At 40.2% G+C, this 20,996-nt stretch overlaps 2 protein-coding genes across 5 annotated transcripts in view; one reads left to right on the top strand and one right to left on the bottom strand.

The window, feature by feature from the left end:
• Positions 1 to 11,997, bottom strand: part of LOC112223437 (phosphatidylcholine:ceramide cholinephosphotransferase 1) — a 40,956-nt gene extending 28,959 nt beyond the window's left edge. The window contains exons 1-2 of one of the 3 annotated variants that reach the window (XM_024386449.2): positions 11,864 to 11,991; positions 9,726 to 9,769 (exon numbers count right to left, since the gene is read on the bottom strand). The gene's annotated coding sequence lies outside the window, so the exon portion shown is untranslated. Of the gene's footprint in view, positions 1 to 9,725; positions 9,770 to 11,059; positions 11,314 to 11,863 lie in introns of those variants that run through there. The other 2 variants (XM_024386448.2, XM_024386447.2) reach the window with 2 other exon arrangements.
• A 1,213-nt stretch (positions 11,998 to 13,210) lies between these two features.
• On the top strand, positions 13,211 to 20,933 carry LOC112223438 (multiple inositol polyphosphate phosphatase 1). 2 transcript variants are annotated; one of them, XM_024386452.2, is made up of 5 exons: positions 13,211 to 13,266; positions 14,356 to 14,550; positions 14,676 to 14,773; positions 14,885 to 15,015; positions 17,828 to 20,933. In XM_024386452.2, exons 1-5 carry the CDS (start codon positions 13,236 to 13,238, stop codon positions 18,189 to 18,191), a joined length of 819 nt encoding a protein of 272 aa, XP_024242220.1. In that variant the 5' UTR covers positions 13,211 to 13,235; the 3' UTR covers positions 18,192 to 20,933. The 2 variants fall into 2 exon arrangements, with proteins under 2 accessions (XP_024242220.1, XP_024242219.1); XM_024386451.2 differs by lacking the exon at positions 13,211 to 13,266 and adding an exon at positions 13,363 to 14,173.
• Positions 20,934 to 20,996: the final 63 nt, after the last annotated feature.

Raw genomic sequence — 20,996 nt, 5'->3', positions numbered from 1 at the left:
TCTGGCTAACCTCTATGGTCCTAATTGGGATGAAGCTCAATTTCTCTGACATCACGACACTTCCTGACCTTAACTCTGATCATTTGATATTGGGCAGAGATTTCAATTGTGTATTGCATCCAAGTCTAGACAGATCCAGACCGAAGCCCAACAATGTAATTTAAAAATCAGGCACAGTAGTCAACTCATTTCTAGAATCCTACAATTTCTCTGATCCATGGAGGAGGAGCAATCCCAATGCTAAACAGTAATCCTTTTTTCCCCCCCCTCCAGTCCACCACTCATATTCTTTTCTGCCAAAGTCAATGTTCAAACATCTGGACAGGTACATTTCCAACTTCATTTGGAATAAGTCAAATCCACAAATGAGAAAGGTATATCTAGAGAGACCTAAGCCTGCAGGCTTAATATATCTAAATGTGTTTATTGGGTTTCTACATTTGAAAACAAGGATGGCCCATCACAGAGTTGGTCAAGCCTTCCAACTTCTCCGGTCTCAGTCCTGTGCTCCCCAATGCCCATGAACCTTGGCACCCATGTTTTGAACCCCATTGTTAAGAACTCCCATTAAAGTCACTTTAGCCTTTAACAAGCAAGCGGCTTCTCTCCATTAACATCCAATCATCTCTTCTCAGCATCACAGATTGACACGGCATTCCAGTTCTGGCATAGGAACGGTCTTTTTTTTTTGTGACCTATTCGTTGAAAACTCATTTGATACGGTTGACCATAATATTTCCAATACCCACTTTTTTTAAGATACCTGCAAACTCACAGCTTTGTCAAAAATGGTTTCCCTTCCACTCAAGCCTACTAAGTGTCCAGTCGAGAGGTGCATAGATCATAACCCTTATCTGAAGGGCACAATCTCCAGATTATACGACATAATACAGAACATTAGATCCGCCTTCCTTTGCAAATACAAGAAACACATAGGTGGAGAGCTACTCGATGATATATGGCAAGAAATGTATTGAGCGTATCCACACTAAAGGTCGACCGATTAATCGGAATGGCCCTCCTGTTCTCCACTCATTACCTGTATTAAACTGCACCTGTTTGAACTCGTTACCTGTATAAAAGACACCTGTCCACACACTCAAACAGACTCCAACCTCTCCACAATGGCCAAGACCAGAGAGCTGTGTAAGGACATCAGGGATAGAATTGTAGACCTGCACAAGGCTGGGATGGGCTACAGGACAAATAGGCAAGCAGCTTGGTGAGAAGGCAACAACTGTTGGCGCAATTATTAGAAAATGGAAGAAGTTCAAGGTGACGGTCAATCACCCTCGGTCTGGGGCTCCATGCAAGATCTCACCTCGTGGGGCATCAATGATCATAAGGAAGGTGAGGGATCAGCCGAGAACAACACGGCAGGGACCACAGTCTCAAATAAAACCATTAGTAACGCACTACGCCGTCATAGATTAAAATCCTGCAGCGCACGCAAGGTCCCCCCTGCTCAAGCCAGCGCATGTCCAGGCCCATCTGAAGTTTGCCAATGACCATCTGGATGATCCAGAGGAGGAATGGGAGAAGGTCATGTGGTCTGATGAGACAAAAATAGAGCTTTTTGGTCTAAACTCCACTCGCCATGTTTTTAGGAAGAAGAAGGATGAGTACAACCCCAAGAACACCATCCCAACCGTGAAGCATGGAGGTGGAAACATCATTCTTTGGAGACAGGACGACTGCACAGTATTGAGGGGATGATGGATGGGGCCCATGTATCGTGAGATCTTGGCCAACAACCTCCTTCCCTCTGTAAGAGCATTGAAGATGGGTCGTGGCTGGGTCTTCCAGCATGACAACGACCTGAAACACACAGCCAGGGCAACTAAGGAGTGGCTCCGTAAGAAGCATCTCAAGGTCCTGGAGTGGCCTAGCCAGTCTCCAGACCTGAACCCAATAGAACATCTTTGGAGGGAGCTGAAAGTCCGTATTGCCCGGTGACAGCCCCGAAACCTGGAGGTCTGTATGGAGGAGTGGGCCCAAATCCCTGCTGCAGTGTGTGCAAACCTGGTCAAGAACTACAGGAAACATATGATCTCTGTAATTGCAAACAAAGGTTTCTGTACCAAATATTAAGTTCTGCTTTTCTGATGTATCAAATACTTGTCATGCAATAAAATGCAAATTCATTACTTAAAATCATACAATGTGATTTTCTGTATTTTTGTTTTAGATTCCATCTCTCACAGTTGAAGTGTACCTATGATTACAGACCACTACATGCTTTGTAAGTAGGAAACACAGACCACTCACTACATGCTTTGTAAGTAGGAAACACAGACCACTACATGCTTTGTAAGTAGGAAACACTGCCCATTTTGCAGGTTATCAAATAGTTGTTCTCCCCACTGTACATAAATAAAACATTTAAATTATTATTTTAAAATCGGCTGATTATTCTGTATTTTTGTCCTCCAATAATCGGTATCAGCGTTAAAATCATAATCGGTCGACTTCTAATCCACACATCATTTTGCATAAGGCATGGGCTTATTCAGTTTAAGGTTTTGCATCTTCTCCATTACTCAAATGACAGATGGGTATATTTTTGCCAAAATGTTGACCAAGTGTTTGAGATGCCATCTTTGAGAGTCCAGCGACTGTGGTACACATGTTTTGGCCATGCCAATCTTTGAGTGGCCTCTGGGACCCCATTTTTGAGGCATTCTCAGATGTGTATTACAACTGTTAAGTACACTGTGCATGGGTCCCGACAAAAGTTCGATTTAACCTGGTCCCCATTAATACAATAAATGGAGAGTAGAGGTCGATTGATTATGATTAACGCAGATACAGATTATTGAAGGACCAAAAAAAAAAGACTATAACGATTAATAAATATATATAAAAATGACAATTACAACAATACGGAATGAACACTTATTTTAACTTAATACATAAATAAAATCAATTTAGTCTCATAATGAAACATGTTCAATTTGGTTTAAATAATGCAAAAACAAAGTCTTGGAGATTAAAGTAAAAGTGAAATATGTGCCATGTAAAAAAGCTCATGTTTAAGTTCCTTGCTCAGAACATATGAATGCTGGTGGTTCCTTTTAGCATGAGTCTTCAATATTCCCAGTTAATAAGTTTTAGGTTGTAGTTATTGGAATTTATAGGACTATTTCTCTATACCATTTGTATTTCATATACCTTTGACTATAGTATTGCCAGCCTAATCTCGGGAGTTGAAGTCATAAACAGCGCAATGCTTGAAGCACAGCGAAGAGCTGCTGGCAAATGCAGGAAAGTGCTGTTTTGAATGAATGCTTACGAGCCTGCTGCTGCCTACCACCACTCAGTCAGACTGCTCTACCAAATCATATACTTAATTATAACATAACACACAGAAATACGAGCCTTAGGTCATTAATATGTTAAAATCTGGAAACTATCATTTCGAAAACAAAATGGTTTATTCTTTCAGTGAAATACGGAACCGTTACGTAGTTTATCTAACGGGTGGCATCCCTAAATCTAAATATTGTTATTACATTGCACAACCTTTAATGTTGTCATAATTATGTACAATTCTGGCAAATGAATTATGATCTTCACACAGCTCACAACAAGCCAGGCAGCCCAAACTGCTGCATATACCCTGACTCTGCTTGCACAGAACGCAAAAGATGTGACACAATTTCCCTAGTTAAAAGAAATTCATGTTAGCAGGCAATATTAACTAAATATGCAGGTTTAAAAAATATATACTTGTGTATTTATTTTAAGAAAGGCATTGATGTTTAGGTACATTGGCGCTACGATTGTTCTTTTTTTCAAGAATGCGCACCTCATCGATTATATGCAACACAGGACAAGCTAGATAAACTAGTAATATCATCAACCATGTGTAGTTAACTAGTGATTGTTTAGATTGATTTATAAGATAAGTTTAATGCTAGCTAGCACCTTACCTTGGCTCCTTGCTGCACTCGCGTAAAAGGTAGTCAGCCTGCCACGCTGTCTCCTTGTAGAGTGCAATGTAATTGGCCATAATCGGTGTTCAAAAATGCCGATTGTTATGAAAACTTGGAAAAAAAAATAAAAATAAAAAATAAAAATAAATAAATAAAAATCGGTCGACCACTAGGAACACCTCCGCCATGCTGATCCTCAACACAGGGCCCCTCAGGGGTGCGTCCTCAGTCCCCTCCTGTACTCCATGTTCACTCTTGACTGCATGGCCAGGCACAACTCCAACACAATCATTAAGTTTGCTGATGACAACAGTGGTACGTCTGATCACCGACAACGATGAGACAGCCTATACGGAGGTCAGAGACCAGACCGTGTGGTGCAAGGACAACTACCTCTGCCTCAACAGGATCAAGATTTATTTTCAAAATCAGGATATTTTATACCTGCAGGCTGCAATGTTTTTATTTTGGCTATTTTTACATATAGTTGGCATTGGCAATAGAAGTTACTTTAGGTTTGTATCATTTTTATATAGATAGCGTTTTGATTAACCAAATTAAATTAAACTGTTTCGCAAAAATGTGCATATGAAAACCATAACTGGCACACGGATCAGTAGCAATTATAATGTAAATTGGCATTCAACATGAGAAAGGTTGCAGACTCCTTTTACCGGCAACTTCAGGAGAGGAATGGCAGAATCTGAAAAAGCGAGGAAAATAGTTGGGTCAAGTTAAGTTTTTTCTTCTTTTTCTGGTCATCTAGATCCGATGCCCTCAAGGCTTTGGTCTTATTTCATCAAACCGTAAGCTTAAAGCATCATACAAGCTCAATGCTTATACAGTGGGGCAAAAAAGTATTTAGTCAGCCACCAATTGTGCAAGTTCTCCCACTTAAAAAGATGCGAGGCCTGTAATTTTCATCATACGTACACTTCAACTATGACAGACAAAATTAGAAAAAAAAAAATCCAGAAAAATCACATTGTAGGATTTTATTTGCAAATTATGGTGGAAAATAAGTATTTGGTCACCTACAAAGAGCGATTTCTGGCTCACAGACCTGTAACTTCTTCTTTAAGAGGCCCCTCTGTCCTCCACTCGTTACCTGTATTAATGGCACCTGTTTGAACTTGTTATCAGTATAAAAGACACCTGTCCACAACCTCAAACAGTCACACTCCAAACTCTACTATGGCCAAGACCAAAGAGCTGTCAAAGGACACCAGAAACAAAATTGTAGAACTGCACCAGGCTGGGAAGACAAACTGCAATAGGTAAGCAGCTTGGTTTGAAGAAATCAACTGTGGGAGGAATTATTAGGAAATGGAAGACATACAAGACCACTGATAATCTCCCTCGATCTGGGGCTCCACGCAAGATCTCACCCCGTGGGGTCAAAATGATCACAAGAACGGTGAGCAAAAATCCCAGAACCACAGGGGGACCTAGTGAATGACCTGCAGAGAGCTGGGACCAAAGTAACAAAGCCTACCATCAGCAAGGGCATTGAAGATGAAACGTGGCTGGGTCTTTCAGTATGACAATGATCCCAAACACACCGCCCGGGCAACGAAGGAGTGGCTTCGTAAGAAGCATTTCAAGGTCCTGGAGTGGCCTAGCCAGTCTCCAGATCTCAACCCCATAGAAAATATTTTGAGGGAGTTGAAAGTCCGTGTTGCCCAGCAACAGCCCCAAAACATCACTGCTCTAGAGGAGATCTGCATGGAGGAATGGGCCAAAATACCAGCAACAGTGTGTGAAAACCTTGCGAAGACTTACAGAAAACGTTTGACCTCTGGCATTGCCAACAAAGGGTATATAACAAAGTATTGAGATAAATAAGTATTTGGTCAATAACAAAGGTTTTCCATAATTTGCAAATAAATTCATTAAAAATCCTACAATGGGATTTTCTGGATTTTTTTCCCCTAATTTTGTCTGTTATAGTTGAAGTGTACCTATGATGAAAATTACAGGCCTCATCTTTTTAAGTGGGAGAACTTGCACAATTGGTGGCTGACTAAATACTGTTTTGCCCCACTGTAGTTGATTTCATTAAAACACATAGGGTGTGTTATATATATATATATATATATATATGAGAGAGAACACTCATAAAAGAACAGATGATTTTCGGTCGACCTCGGTTTTCTTTAGGTCGGGACAGCCCTATGTGAGACCAATCATATTGGCATCGTGTCATTGTTCTGCCACATGATGTCAACTTAATTTGAAACTGGCCAGAGGGAAAAATCAGAGGACACTTTGACATTTTCTCAATTTGCCTATTCTATTACCATTTCCTAAGAACACAATGAAATGCTGCAATCTAGACTCAGGGGTAGATGTAACATAGTAAATGAAAATATGGGACACTCAAATTAGTATGATGTGTTATGTTTGGTATGTATTAAATTTGTGGATGTCCATCATCCATTTCTTATGATAGGTTACAGATTACTATTTGTATGATATCATACAAATTGCAAATCATACAATATGTTAAATTTGCAATACATATAGGTTACAAATTCCAATTTGTTGTGGCTAACATTAGCTAGGTGGCTAACATTAGCTAGGCATTGGGGGTTAATGTTAGGGGTAGCTAACATGCTAAGTAGTTGCAAAGTACCTAAAAATTAGTATAAAAGTTTCTAACTTGCCAAAATGCTAAAGTGGTCTGTAATGAGATTCTAACAAGCAACCTTCGGGTTGCTCGACGTTCACGTTTTTGCCTTAATTAACCTTCCGTCTTATGTAAACATACCAAATGTAACACATTAATTTGAGTGTCCCAGATGTTTTCATTTACTGTGTTACGTCTAGTCTATGAGACCATCCTGGAAATTGAAACCAAATTTCATAATACATGGCATGGTATTATTCCATCCAGATGAAATACAAGAGCAGGCCAACAGCCCTATTGTCCAAAATAGCACCCGACCTTGTAGAATAGAATACATGTTCTCTGTTCTACATGTTTATATGGTAATAGCTAATTAGACATCATTGTAGATCCAATCACAACCTTTCCCCTGCTGGATCCTTAAGTTAATTAAGATGGTGCAGAAGCAGCAGCCCAAGAAGACCGGCAGGAACTTCAGAAAGAGTCTGCTCAAGGCCGACAACATGAAGCCACAGAATGAACTGCTATACTAGTTAAGCCTATACTATTTCAAACTTTGAAGGTGCAAGTCAATCTGCATCCAAGAGCCCAGGGGCACCGGGGCCTGTCCAAGTTTAATTAATCCTAACAGGAGAGAGAAAATAATCAGGGATGTGAAGACAGAAGACGGCAGGGCTGAATCTCTAATTTAATTAAAGCTTAAGAGGCTAGTTATTGTTGCAGCTTCTGTCCTGAGTGCTCATTCATATCCTCAGCAACCATGTGATGGTGGAAACTCATGCACGCTGGAAATCTAGGCCTAACTAGCTACATGATCAACGTTTTGATTGAGAAGAAATTAAATGCTCACAGAATATATGCTAATCATTATCTGTTTGGCAACAGTGGTTGGTCTTACTGGCAAAACCAACACCATCTGTCTTCATTGTTTTACCCTACAGCCTTTTGAAATACAATGTTAAAATGATCTAGATTCTAGGCTATAGGCAGACACTCACTGTTTACATCACATAACAAGTAGGCCTAAATCCTGGGCATGCATAAACATTCCACCCCCTGAATGTCACCATGTGTTTTTACAAGAATCACATGACAGGATATAGAATTGACACATCATGTACAGTGGCAAGAAAAAGTATGTGAACCCTTTGAATTACCTGGATTTCTGCATGAATTGGTCATAACAATATTCTTCAAAAGTCACAACAATAGACAAAAACAGTCTGCTTAAAACTAATAACAAACAACTATACCTACTCATGTCTTTATAGAACACACTGTGTAAACATTCACGGTGCAAAAAGTATGTGAACCCTTGGCTTTAATAACTAGTTGACCATCTTTTGGCAGCAATAACATCAAGCAAACATTTTCTGTAGTTGGAGGATCAGACCAGCTCAACGGTCAGGAGGAATTTTGGACCATTCCGCTTTACAAAACTGTTCCAGTTCAGCAATATTCTTGGGATGTCTGGTGTGAACCACTCGAGGTCATGCCACAGCATCTCAAGTCAGGTTGAGGTCAGGACTCTGATTTGGCCACTCCAGAAGGCGCATTTTCTTCTGTTGAAGCCATTCCGTTGTTGATTTACTTCTGTGTTTTGGGTCGTTGTCCTGTTGCGTCACCCAACTTCTGTTGACCTTCAAACTCGTAGAGAGCCTTACATTCTCCTGCAAAATGTCTTGATAGACTGGGGAATTCATTTTTCTGTCAGTGATAGCAAGCTGTCCAGGCCCTAGGGCAGCCCCAAACCATGATGCTCCCTCCACCATACTTTACAGTTGGGATGAGATTGGTGTACTGGGCCTTTTTTTCCCCTCCAGTGTTGCGTGTTCCTTCCACACAATTCAACTTTAATCTGTCCACAGAATACATCCAGGTGCTCTTTTACGAACTTCAGACATGCAGCAATGTTTTTTTTTTTTTGGACAGCAGTGGCTTCTTCCATGGTGTTCTCCCATGAGCACCATTCTTGTTTAGTGTTTTACGTATTGTAGACTCATCAACAGAGATGTTAACATCTTCCAGAGATTTCTGTAAGTCTTTAGCTGACACTCTAGGATTATTTTAACCTCCCTGAGCACTCTGCGGGGTGCTCTTGCAGTTATCTTTGCAGGACGGCCACTGCTAAAACTACTCCATTTATACACAATTTGTCTTACCATGGACTGACTTTTAGAGATACGTTTAACCCTTTCCAGCTTTATGCATGTCAACAATTCTTAATCTTAGGTCTTCTGAGATCTATTTTGTTCAAGGCATGGTTCACATCAGGCAATGCTTCTTGTGAATGGCAAACTCAAATTGTGAGTGTTTTTTAATGGGGCAAGGCAGCTCTAACCAACATCTATCTCGTGTCATTGATTGGACTCCAGGTTAGCAGACTCCTGACGCCAATTAGCTTTTGGAGAAGTCATTAGCCTAGGGGTTCACATACTTTCCCCAACCTACTCTGACTGTTTAAACTTTGTACTCAATAGACAAAAAGATACAATAATTTGTGTTTTATTAGCTTAAGCACACTGCGTTTGCCTATTGTTGTGACTTAGATGAAGATTAGATCAGATGTTATGACCAATTCATGCAGAAATCCAGGTAATTCCAAAAGGGTTCATACTTTTTCTTGCCACTGTAAGGTACGTGCTATATGGATCCCTGGGACGTCCCTACCCTGCTGAATAAATGTTTTTAAATGTAAGGGTTGTAATTAAAGTTAGTATAAGGATGTCTCAAGGGTCCCAAATAGCAATGGCCCATCATATATGAAATGGTTTTCTGCTGATCTGTGATGGTATAAGAGGCTACCTTGATTTTGGATAGTAATTCAATGTTAGCCTTCTTCAAGAGGGTCATTATCATTGTAAACCTCATGCTTCCCGTGTATGTGCTCTGCAAGCAGGTAAGCAATGTGTAGAATCATTGAAAGCAGTGTTTCCTGGCATGGCTAATGTTCGGAGTGTTCAGTTGCTTGTCATGGGCGGCAGGTAGCCAAGTGGTTAAGAGCGTTGAGCCAGTAACCGAAAAGTAGCTGGTTCAAATCCCCAACCGACTAGGTGAGAAATCTGTAGATGTACCCTTGAGCAAGGTACTTATCCAGAGCAACTTACAGGAGCAATTAAGGTTAAGAGCATCTGCTGAATGACTCAATTGTAAATGCTTACCACGTGTAGACAAAACATGCTCCAAGTCACCTGTCCTCTGTGCCCTGGTTGAGTTATAAAATTTGAAAAACATTTATTTAAATCTTGGCACAGCTGCAGACCCATACAAATCATACAATGGATCTATTCCTCCAAGGACAGTTTATTCCTCACAGGCCTTGAGTGTCTCACTTTTTCCACACACAAAAGCCAAATCTCTCACTGACCATGTTTAAACAAACCGCAAGGAGACCACACAAGGGGCTATGGTATCTCATTCTGGATGGCTAAAGGAGGCAAAAGTTGCCTTGGAAATTAATACCTCCCCCTGTTTTAAAGCCCAAGTATGCTGCTAAACATCCACTTAGGCTACAATTTGGAATAGTTTATTGCCTGCCTGAGGAACATTTATCTGTGTCTTTCATGTTTTTGAACAAAAACATTTTAAAAAGACAATGAAAGTATTTTATATCTATACACTTATGATGATCAACTAGATTCAGCAACAGGACGATTTTTCTCTTGAGCAGAATAACTTGTAGACTGGAAATTGACCACAAGAAGCCAAACTGATATAATATTGGACAAAAATATAATTTCAAGCCTTGCTTACATTTGTATACAATCACGTGTCTCTTATGCAGTGGGAATACTTGGGAACAGATTGCCAAAATGTAAAATAACTTGGAGCTGACTTCCTGGTGTTTTTAGTCTTATGTCCAACAAAAATTCAAAACAAGTTTTTTTTTTGTGGATGAAAACGTGGGGGCCAAATAATACCCCCCACCAGTTGGGGTACCGTGCTATACACCTTTATCGTGTAAAGAAAATCTATATCATGTGATATGTTTAACATTGCAGGATTCATTCTTTATAAACAATAAAAGATGTGCAAGATTCCTGCCATAATCCTATATTTCACTGCACTAGTGTCACTTCTCTCTGGAGATGGCTCCGGCTGCACCCATTTCTGTTGCCTGGGAAACGAAGGTAAGGAGTGGTTGATGAAAGGTGTCCTCCACTAAATACACCTTGGTGATTTCTAACGAGCCATGGATAGCCACAGACTCCTGGCATAATGCTAACGGAAAATGCCTCTTCGCCATCAGCCACTAGACCAAACAACTGTATTTACAGTCACGTTGATTGCACTGACTGAATATTAATGTCATTGGCAGAATTAGCTATGTAGTTGGCAAAAAGATCGAAAAATCACTGCCACGGGCGCGCCGAGTGAAGACAGATTAATCGAGTCAAATCCCCTACCTTCATGCACTCGCAGCGCCTACTCTCAAACTAGAGATCCAGCAAAAGTTTATGCATGAAAGCTGTTTGGCATCTCATTTCATCCTCACCTTGACCTGAAATGCATCAGGTGTGCAGTCAGAAGCTCCCCGAGACACGAAACCTGTCAAATAGACCCAGAAAAAGATTGTGTGGCGTACGATAGAAGAGTCCTTGCCTCCGATAAATGGAGAAAATGTAAAGGCACCCTATATTCCTACAGCAGTTTCACTAATGCACAGCCCAGTTCTCGTTTTTACTGAGCTACTAATCACGAACAGCGACGTAAGTGTAAAATCCTGGAAATGTGCAAATCTCGGTGCATGAGAGAAAATATGTGCCCCATGCTCAGTGCTCTTTTTATATTGTATGGCCCTCTGGTGGAGAGAAGCGGTATTTTCCTGATAGAAACCATATGGCGGGGAGCAAAAAAAAAATACAAATACATTTTAAATAAATGTTCGTTGTTGGACATAAACGACTGTAAAAATCACCAGGTAATCAGTTCAAAGTGATATTAAGTTAGGAAATATTTTCTCAAGTATTCCCACGCATAAATAGAGAGGCATATGTGAGCGTATCCCATTGTAATCAAGGTTTGAAATGATTCTGTTTTTGCCAAACTATATCCGTTTGATATTCTTGCGGTCAATTTGCAGTGTACGAATGATGTATAACTATGTTCCGAACCCCGAACATTCACCCAAGGAAAAATCTGCCCACTGCTGAATTTAAATTGGGGGCCATAGCGGGTAATCTTGCCTGTGGAACAGATGGTGAATTTCTAAATACACCGTTTGGAACATGACAGTGTTTGATTCTGGAAATGGTCATTTACAAGCCGGAATGTTTAATACAATTATATTTTAACTTACTCTGCCGATTGTCTGTAGTTTTGGTCCTTCAGCTGGTCGAAAGTTGAGAGAAAATATCCACAGGAAAGTATTGCTTACCCGACCTTTAAGAGCGCCAGTACTGAAGTTGAAATTTCTCACCTGGCACATGCGCAAAATCATGTAAAAACCTTCAAGACATCGTATACTATGAATGGCTCATGTGCAAGAGCAAAACACATATTGATTGCCACACACATAGGCTGTGTTTAGACAGGCTGCACAATTCTGATCTTTTTTCTACAAATTGGTATTTTGACCAATAACATGGTTTAACATCTTTTCTGGGGGCTGATCTGATTGGTCAAAAGGCCAATTAATGAAAAACAAAGAGATCAGAATTGGGCTGGCTGTCTAAAAGCAGCCTGTGTGTAGACCTGTGTTTTGAAGTTGGTTTAATAATAATTTCCTGTGTATATTTTCTCTCAAATTTCAACCAGCTGAGGGACCAACTGGCTGAGTAAGAGTAAATATATTTTTATTCTACGTTCCTGACAGACCAGGGATATTTAGGGTTTTTCTATGTAAATGTATATTACATTGTCTACATTATTTGAAGACTGGGGGTAATCACCTCAATGACATTCAATCCACTAAGGTATAGACCCCTTTCTGTGTTTACAAACATTTCCAAACCAGGGCGATGCACGCAAGTTGGTGGCAGAACAAGTGGGAGTTCTTATAGAACGCCAACAAAAAAAGCCTATAATTGCATGTTGTTTGTGATTGCATTTCACAATACTTTTGGATTATAATTGTATTTTAAGGCTCGTATGAATGTCTTACTCAATATAATGTTCGTCATCGCAAATCGACTGCATACCCCAACCAGTAAAATGGCTCTTTGGCTAGCTTTTGCTACAGCCTATATCAACGAGCGTAAGCATTCTAGCTAACAACCGCTGCATCCAAAATAGTTATTATGCAAAGATCACAACCAAATATAATCTTAGCGACTGTCCAAACAAGAATCCAAACATACTTGTAAGTATATGAGAACCACAAAAAAAACAGTATTTTGTTTAGAAGTACTAAAAACAGACTATATTTATGTTGAATGGACGCAGATGGCGATGGCTTTCTTACTGCAGCCAAGAGTCGTGTGCATAACGGCAGTGTGTCATGTACTGGAAAAGGGTCTATATGGTTGAGTTGTACGCCATAAACTCTTAAAGAATGATGTTGAAACCACAGGGCTGTTTTTTGAATATTGTTTTTATTTCCTACATCCCTGAACAACTGTTGTTTAATAATTTTGATTTCTGTCCAATTTCTAAAAAGGTCATTGATCCAGGGTTTTAGCAAATATTTTTTTTATAACTCAACAGAGACCTGTTGTTTCCAATGGGACAAGATGAATCATCGTGGGCAGGACATGCAAGGAGGTAGGCAGAGCCAAGCACGAGTCTTCTCCCAATTCCGGCCACTGGGCTTCCTCTCATCACCATATTTGGTGGTGGGTACAAACGCCAAGCGGATGCATCAGATGTATACATCTGGTTCAACATTGTGGTTTTAGTGTGGGCCTCGTAGCACACGAAAACGCAGCGATATATTACGGTTGGCCTGCTGGTGGAGCTCCGTTTTTTGTGTTCAAAGTTTGCAGCGAAACAACAACAAAGCAGGAAGCTAGCTAGCTAACTTAGTTTAGTAGTTAAATAATCAATTGTTCCTACCTCAACTAATTTGACGAAATGACAACTGCGTTATCTAAACAAAGTTTGTTGTTCATTACATTTAGTCTTGCTTTGACCAGGTTTTCATACTGCTCAGTTGCAAATGCTAGCGTCAATTCAAACATACCTGCGATTGCAAATCATTTTGGAACGAAAGGCAGATATGAGGAGGTTAACCGTTATCTCATTAATGACATTCTCTCGGTAAACAAAAACAAATCCATTTTAAAACCAGGATGTACCAATAGCACGGCTATTCATGTGACCGCCATTATTCGGCATGGTACACGATATCCGTCGACCAAAAATATAAAAATGATGCAACGGCTTTACGACCTTGTTCTAAACGAGGCAATGAATACTGATAAATGGCTGAAGGAAATCAAAACCAAGTGGGAAATGTGGTACACCGACGACATGGATGGCAAGCTTGTGGAGAAGGGGCGAGATGACCATAGGCATCTGGCTGTCAGGTTGGCAACATTGTTTCCATCTCTGATATCCGAGGAAAACCTTAGAGCCCACCGTATCCGTTTCATCACTAGCTCTAAACACAGATGCGTGGACAGCATTGTAGCATTTCAAGAGGGCCTACTCAACCTTTGGAACGTGACAGGGGAGTTTGTTTGTACAGCAAAGCTAGCTAGTTTTGGTATTCCTTGAATGTTAATGCCTGAACCGATCACTCACTCTCACACTGATTACTATTGTTACAGCTGAGAGGGATTTGTTGGGGGTGAGATCTGAGACAATGTACAATGTTTGGACTTAATGTATTCTCTTTTTGTCTTGTTGCAGAAGTTGGACCCAGCCACAAAATCAACGATGGGTTGATGAGATTCTTTGATCAGTGTCAGAAATTTGTTGAGGACGTAGAGAACAACCAAACTGCCCTGGAAGAGGTCCACCTCTTCAAGGCCTCAGCAGAGATGAAAAGAGTGCAGATGAAGATGGCTGACCAGCTGCAAATGCCATACAATCGCATCACACCAGGTTGTTTGGTTCCAAATCTTTGCCTCTTTGTGTAGTGGAGGGAGTTAATCATGTTACGGCTGAAACTTACTATCCTATTGTGCCAGTTACCTATGTTCACTAATCCTCCCTTTTCTTGTCACCAGATCTGGTAGAGGCTGCATTCTTCCTGTGCTCATATGAGTTTGCCATCAAATCTTTGAACTCCGCCTGGTGCAACCTGTTTGATGAGACTGACGCCCAAGTATGTACACAACATCATGGGAGAGCTATTGCCTCTGCCACAAACAATGAAGAACCCAGTTCTGTCATAAAGATCAAATGTTCATTAATGCAATCACCTGTAACTTTTCAGGTGCTGGAGTACAAAAATGACCTGAAACAGTACTGGAAGAGGGGCTATGGTCATGATATCAACCGCAAGTCCAGTTGCAATCTCTTTCATGACCTGTTCAATCGTTTTGATCAGGCTGCTCGTGAGATCAGGTGAGTTGGTTGTAAAGTTAAACCACAGTACACATTAATTTTATTGTCCACCATAATCATATAACTTGGACACAAGTTGTTATAGTGCCTTCAGAATGTATTGACACCCCTTGACTTTTTCCACATTTTGTTGTTACAAATTGCGATTCAAATGGATTTCATTGTCAATGGTCTACACAAAGTACTCTGTCAAAGAGGAAGAAAAATTCTAACGTTTGTAAAAAATAAAAGTATATATCTATATCATGGTTACATAACTATTCAACCCCCTGAGTCAATACATGTTAGAATCACCTTTGCCAGTGATTACAGTGGTGTGTATTTCTGGATAAGTCTAAGAGCTTTGCTCACCTGGATTGTACAAAATGTGCACATTATAAAATTCTTCAAGCTCTCAAGTTGGTTGTTGATCATTGCAAGACAGTCTTGCCATAGATTTTAAAAGACAATTTTAAGTCAAAACTGTAACTTGGCCACACAGGAACATTCAATGTTGTCTTGGTAAGCAACTCCAGTGTACAGTTGTGGCCAAAATTTTGAGAATGACACAAACATTAATTTTCACAAAGTTTGCTGCTTCAGTGTCTTCAGATATTTTTGTTAGATGTTGCTATGGAATACTGAAGTATAATTACAAGCATTTCACAAGTGTCAAAGGCTTTTATTGACAATTACATGAAGTTGATGCAGAGTCAATATTTGCAGTGTTGACCCTTTTTCAAGACCTCTGCAATCTGCCCTGGCATGCTGTCAATTAACTTCTGGGCCACATCCTGACTGTTGGAAGCCCATTCTTGCATAATCAGTGCTTGGTGTTTGTCAGAATTTGTGGGTTTTTGTTTGTCCACCCGCCTCTTGGGGATTGACCACAAGTTCACAATGGGATTAAGGTCTGGGGAGTTTCCTGGCCATGGACCCAAAATGTTGATGTTTTGTTCCCTGAGCCACTTAGTTATCACTTTTGCCTTATGGCAAGGTGCTCCATCATGCTGGAAAAGGCATTGTTCGTCACCAAACTGTTCCTGGATGGTTGGGAGAAGTTGCTCTCGGAGGATGTGTTGGTACCATTCTTTATTCATGGCTGTGTTCTTAGGCAAAATTGTGAGTGAGCCCACTCTCTTGGCTGAGAAGCAACCCTACACATGAATGGTCTCAGGATGCTTTAAGGTTGGCATGACACAGGACTGATGGTAGCGCTCACCTTGTCTTCTCCGGACAATCTTTTTTCCGGATGCCCCAAACAATCAGAAAGGGGATTCATCAGAGAACATGACTTTACCCCAGTCCTCAGCAGTCCAATCCCTGTACCTTTTGCAGAATATCAGTCTGTCCCTGATGTTTCTCCTGGAGAGAAGTGGCTTCTTTGCTGCCCTTCTTGACACCAAGCATCCTCCAAAAGTCTTTGCCTCACTGCTGCCATTCCTGAGCAAGCTCTGTATTAGTGGTGCCCCGATCCCGCAGCTGAATCAACTTTAGGAGACGATCCTGGAACTTGCTGGACTTTCTTGGGCGCCGTGAAACCTTCTTCACAACTATTGATCCGCTCTCCTTGAAGTTATTGATGATCCGATAAATGGTTGTTTTAGGTGCAATCTTACTGGCAGCAATATCCTTGCCTGTGAAGCCCTTTTTGTGCAAAGCAATGATGACGGCACGTGTTTCCTTGCAGGTAACCATGGTTGACAGAGGAAGAACAATGATTCCAAGCACCACCCTCCTTTTGAAGCTTCCAGTCTGTTATTCGAACTCAATCAGCATGACAATCTCCAGCCTTGTCGTCGTCAACACTCACACCTGTGTTAACGAGAGAATCACTGACATGTCAGCTGGTCCTTTTGTGGCAGGGCTGAAATGCAGTGTAAATGTTTTTTGGGGATTCAGTTCATTTGCATGGCAAATAGAGACTTTGCAATTAATTGCAATTCATCTGATCACTCTTCATAACATTCTGGAGTAGATGCAAATTGCCATCATACAAACTGAGGTAGCAGACTTTGTGAAAATTCATATTTGTGTCATTCTCTCAACTTTTGGCCACAACTGTATATTTGGCCTTGTTTTAGGTTATTGTTCTGCTGAAAGTTTAATTTGTTTTCCCGTTTCTGTTGGAAAGCAGACTGAACCAGGATTTCTCTAGGATTTTGTCTGTGCTTAGCTCTATTCCATTTCTTTTTATTCCAAAAAAACTGGTGTTGTCATTCTTGCCGATGACAAGAATACGCATTACATGATGCAGCCACCACCATGCTTTAAAATATGAAGTGGTACTCCGTGACATTGTGTTGGAATTCCACTTTTACATTATGGGGTATTGTGTGTAGGTCAGTGACACAATCTCAATTTAATCCATTGTAAATTCAGTCTAACACAATGTGGAAAAACTAGAGGTGTGAATACTTTCTGAAGACAGTCCCCTTGCTTGTTATTGACAAACTATTTGGACCCTGAGAGTATATACAACACTTCCTCTCCATGGATTCTGTTACACCTGTTTTCAATGGGGAATGTCATTGAATAGATTGTTTCTCCCTCTGATGCATTTCCCATCACTTCCCTTAGTCATTTTTTATTTAACTAGGCAAGTCAGTTAAGAACAAATTCTTATTTACAATGACGGCCAAACCCGGACAACGCTGGGCAAATTGTGCGCCAATCGAGGCCGGATGTGATTCAGCCTGGATTCAAACCAGGGACTGTAGTGTCACCTCTTGCACTGAGACGCAGTGCCTTAGACCCCTGCGCTACTTGGGAGCCCGTGTGGCTGGTTATCACCATGATTTTTGAACTGTGGATTGTCAATTGTTTCGTTCAGGTTTGGCCATGTATCTGAGGCTGTGACCATCCAGGTGGGTCATGCCGAGACCCTCCTGCCCCTGTTGGCCCTCATGGGCTTCTTCAGAGATGAGACGGCCCTGACTGCTGACAACTTTGACGTGCAAAATGGCCGCACCTTCCGTACCAGCCGCATTGTGCCTTATGCAGCCAACCTGCTCTTTGTGCTATATGACTGCAGCGAAGGACTCCGGCTACAGTTCCTCCTCAACGAGACACCTCAGAACTTCCCTGACATAATGCACCAGGCTCCACTCTACGATACGGTCAGAGAAACCTACAGAGAGCTGCTGCACGGCTGCAATTTTGAAAAAGAGTGCGAGCTGCCACGACCCAACTCCTGAGCTTGGGGCATGTGAACGTAAAGGGCTCTCTACAGGGGTTGGAGGATTTCAAATGTCTGTGTCATGCAAGATAGGGGTTTTGGCCAAAGCAGTTCCTTTATTAATGGTCTAGCTTTTTTTGAAGTAATTCAAGTCAGAGGTTTTACAGATATACAGGTTTCACAGATAGCGTTTACAGGTACACACTTTTTTTTAGGTGTTACTTTTTTTCCCTTTACCTTTTTATTTAACAAGGCAAGTCAGTTAAGAACAAATTCTTATTTTCAATGACTGTCTAGGAACTGCCTTATTCAGGGGCAGAACGACAGATTTTTACCTTGTCAGCTCGGGGATTCGATCTTCCAACCTTTCAGTTACTAGTCCAACGCTCTAACCACTAGGCTACCTGACTTTAGCATATGAGTTATGATTGCTTTCTTTTCCAGGGTCAGAATCCAGGGTCTTCATTGAGCACTCTTTTTAGAGGCGGAGCTTTATATTTATGTAATTTCACAATTTTGTATTGATTTATATTATTATAAATGCAGTATGCATTTTCCAAAAGCAGAAAGAAACACCTTATAAAATGGTATGTCTGCCACTGGATACAGTGAGCTATTCAAGTATTAGGACATTGACATTTTTGTTGTTTTGTCTCTGTTCTCCAGCACTTTGGATTTGAACTCATACAATGATTGAGGTTAAAGTGCAGACTGTTGGCTTTAATTTGGCAGTATTTTCATCCATATCAGGTGAAGTGTTTAGAAATTACAGCACTTTTTTGGGGGGGGGGGGCTCTGTACACCATTTTGGATTTGAAGTGATTCAATGACAGGTTTGTGTGGACTGTCAGATTTTAATTAGGGTATTTTCATCCATATCAGGTGAACCATTTTAGAAATTGTTCATAAACACTTCTACAAATGATAACCTCCCCTGTTTATTGTAATGGTGAGGTTAGCATGTCTTGGGTATGATATTTGTGCTTCTGTCTCACTCATTGTTTTTCAAGATTCATTCAGGACTATCCATTGTCATGGTAGCATCCACATTCATGTGGAAGTGTTTACAAACATTCTATTCTTATTTACAATGAGTGTCTCCAAATTCAAACAATACAAAATTTACCATTCATTTCTATTGGGCACAAAATAATCTGAAACACAACCAAACAGAAAATGCATTCAACAGGTTTGTAGAGTCACAAGCTTGATGTAATCATTGCACAAGCAATTTGCTACACTTGCAATAACATCTGCTAACCATGTGTATGTGACCAATAAAATTTGATTTGATCATTGCATGCTTGGAATATGAGACCAAATACTAAACCTTTGACTACTTTAATAGGCATAAGTGAATTTGTGCTAATACTTTTGGTCTCCTAAAATGGGGGGGACTAAGTTTAAAAATAAAATAAAAATGTAAGTGCTGTAATTTCTAAATGGTTCACCAGATATGGATGAAAAATACCCTGAAAATTAAAAATGACAGTCTACACTTTAACCTCACAGTCATTGTATCAAAACGTGTCACTAACCAGGTTTCCATCCAACCTTTTTATGCAAGTAGAGTACATATCGGATAAAACATGTAATGACAGGCCTGATGGAAACAGCATGTTTAGGTAAACTTAACAAATGTCGACCAAACAAAATACCCTAGACATGGTAGGATATTTTTGTACCGGTAAAATTATTTATACGAGAAAAGTCGGTGGAAACCCTTTTATGCGCAAATATTGGGAGTCACGCGACTACGTTGTGTGGTCCTCCCACTAAGACTACGGTAAAGCATGCAGTTTAATAAGCTACAGATGAATACAATATGGACTTCACTGGGTGACAAATGCAAGGCGATGAGCTTGATGCGCCTTTCCAATAAATATCGAGGGTCTTATTCTGGTGACATAATCTATTAGCTACTGTTGTTTGACAAATACAAAATGATCTATTTTGTTAATAATAGTACTCTCAACATGTGTGCTATAGTGCTTTGTAGCCAACACCGTGAAGCACGTGCCAATACTGGGTACACTCGCATTGTTTTGGTAAGAACCACCAGTAGAGTTGAAAATGCGACGGTAACACATTTAACGTATTTTTTTTATTTGGTACGTGGCAATTTAACGCAACATGTATTTTATGTGCACTACGTCATCACGCACAGCCATTTATCTGTAACAAGTCAATTTGATAAACACATCTGGAGGGAAAAGGCGCTTATTTGTTTTTATGTGGATTTTAGAATATTCTCATCTGTCGTCAATTGGATGGAAACCTTGCTTACTGTCCCAATACTGTTGAAGCTCACTGTATATGCATTGGGTTGGGTTTCCTTGCTGAAAATGACCCTTTGCAATGTTGTTGTTTTTTTTGCTCTATAATATGAGTATTTGTGTGGGCTGATTTATATTTATACTCATTTTTTGAAACATTTATTCCAAAATGTGCCTTTTTTTGTTTCAAACATTATTGGGACTGCTTTGTGAACAATACGTTTTTAAATTAGGGGTTACTTTACCGGAGTTATTTTACTTGATTATTTTCTACATTGTCATATGATTTGCGTTGAAATATTTAAGATTAAAGTAAATGCCTCGAGTTTTTTTCTTTTGTTTTCTTTTGACATGTTTTATTCTGCATCAAATACAAATTTAGCAACCAATTTCAAAATCAGTAAATTGTCTACTGACGTTCAAATGTTCCATGACAAACAGTGATTATTTGTATATTAAAATAAATCATAAATCTTCAAATGCCATTCATGCTTTCTCCGATTTCATGGTTTTGCAGTTCTTTAGCTCAACCCAGTGTAATGTCGTGG

Source organism: Oncorhynchus tshawytscha, linkage group LG24 (assembly GCF_018296145.1).
Source record: "Oncorhynchus tshawytscha isolate Ot180627B linkage group LG24, Otsh_v2.0, whole genome shotgun sequence".
NCBI lineage: Eukaryota > Metazoa > Chordata > Actinopteri > Salmoniformes > Salmonidae > Oncorhynchus > Oncorhynchus tshawytscha.
Note: the sequence above shows the minus strand (reverse complement) of the source record. Positions and strands in the feature narration are given on the sequence as shown.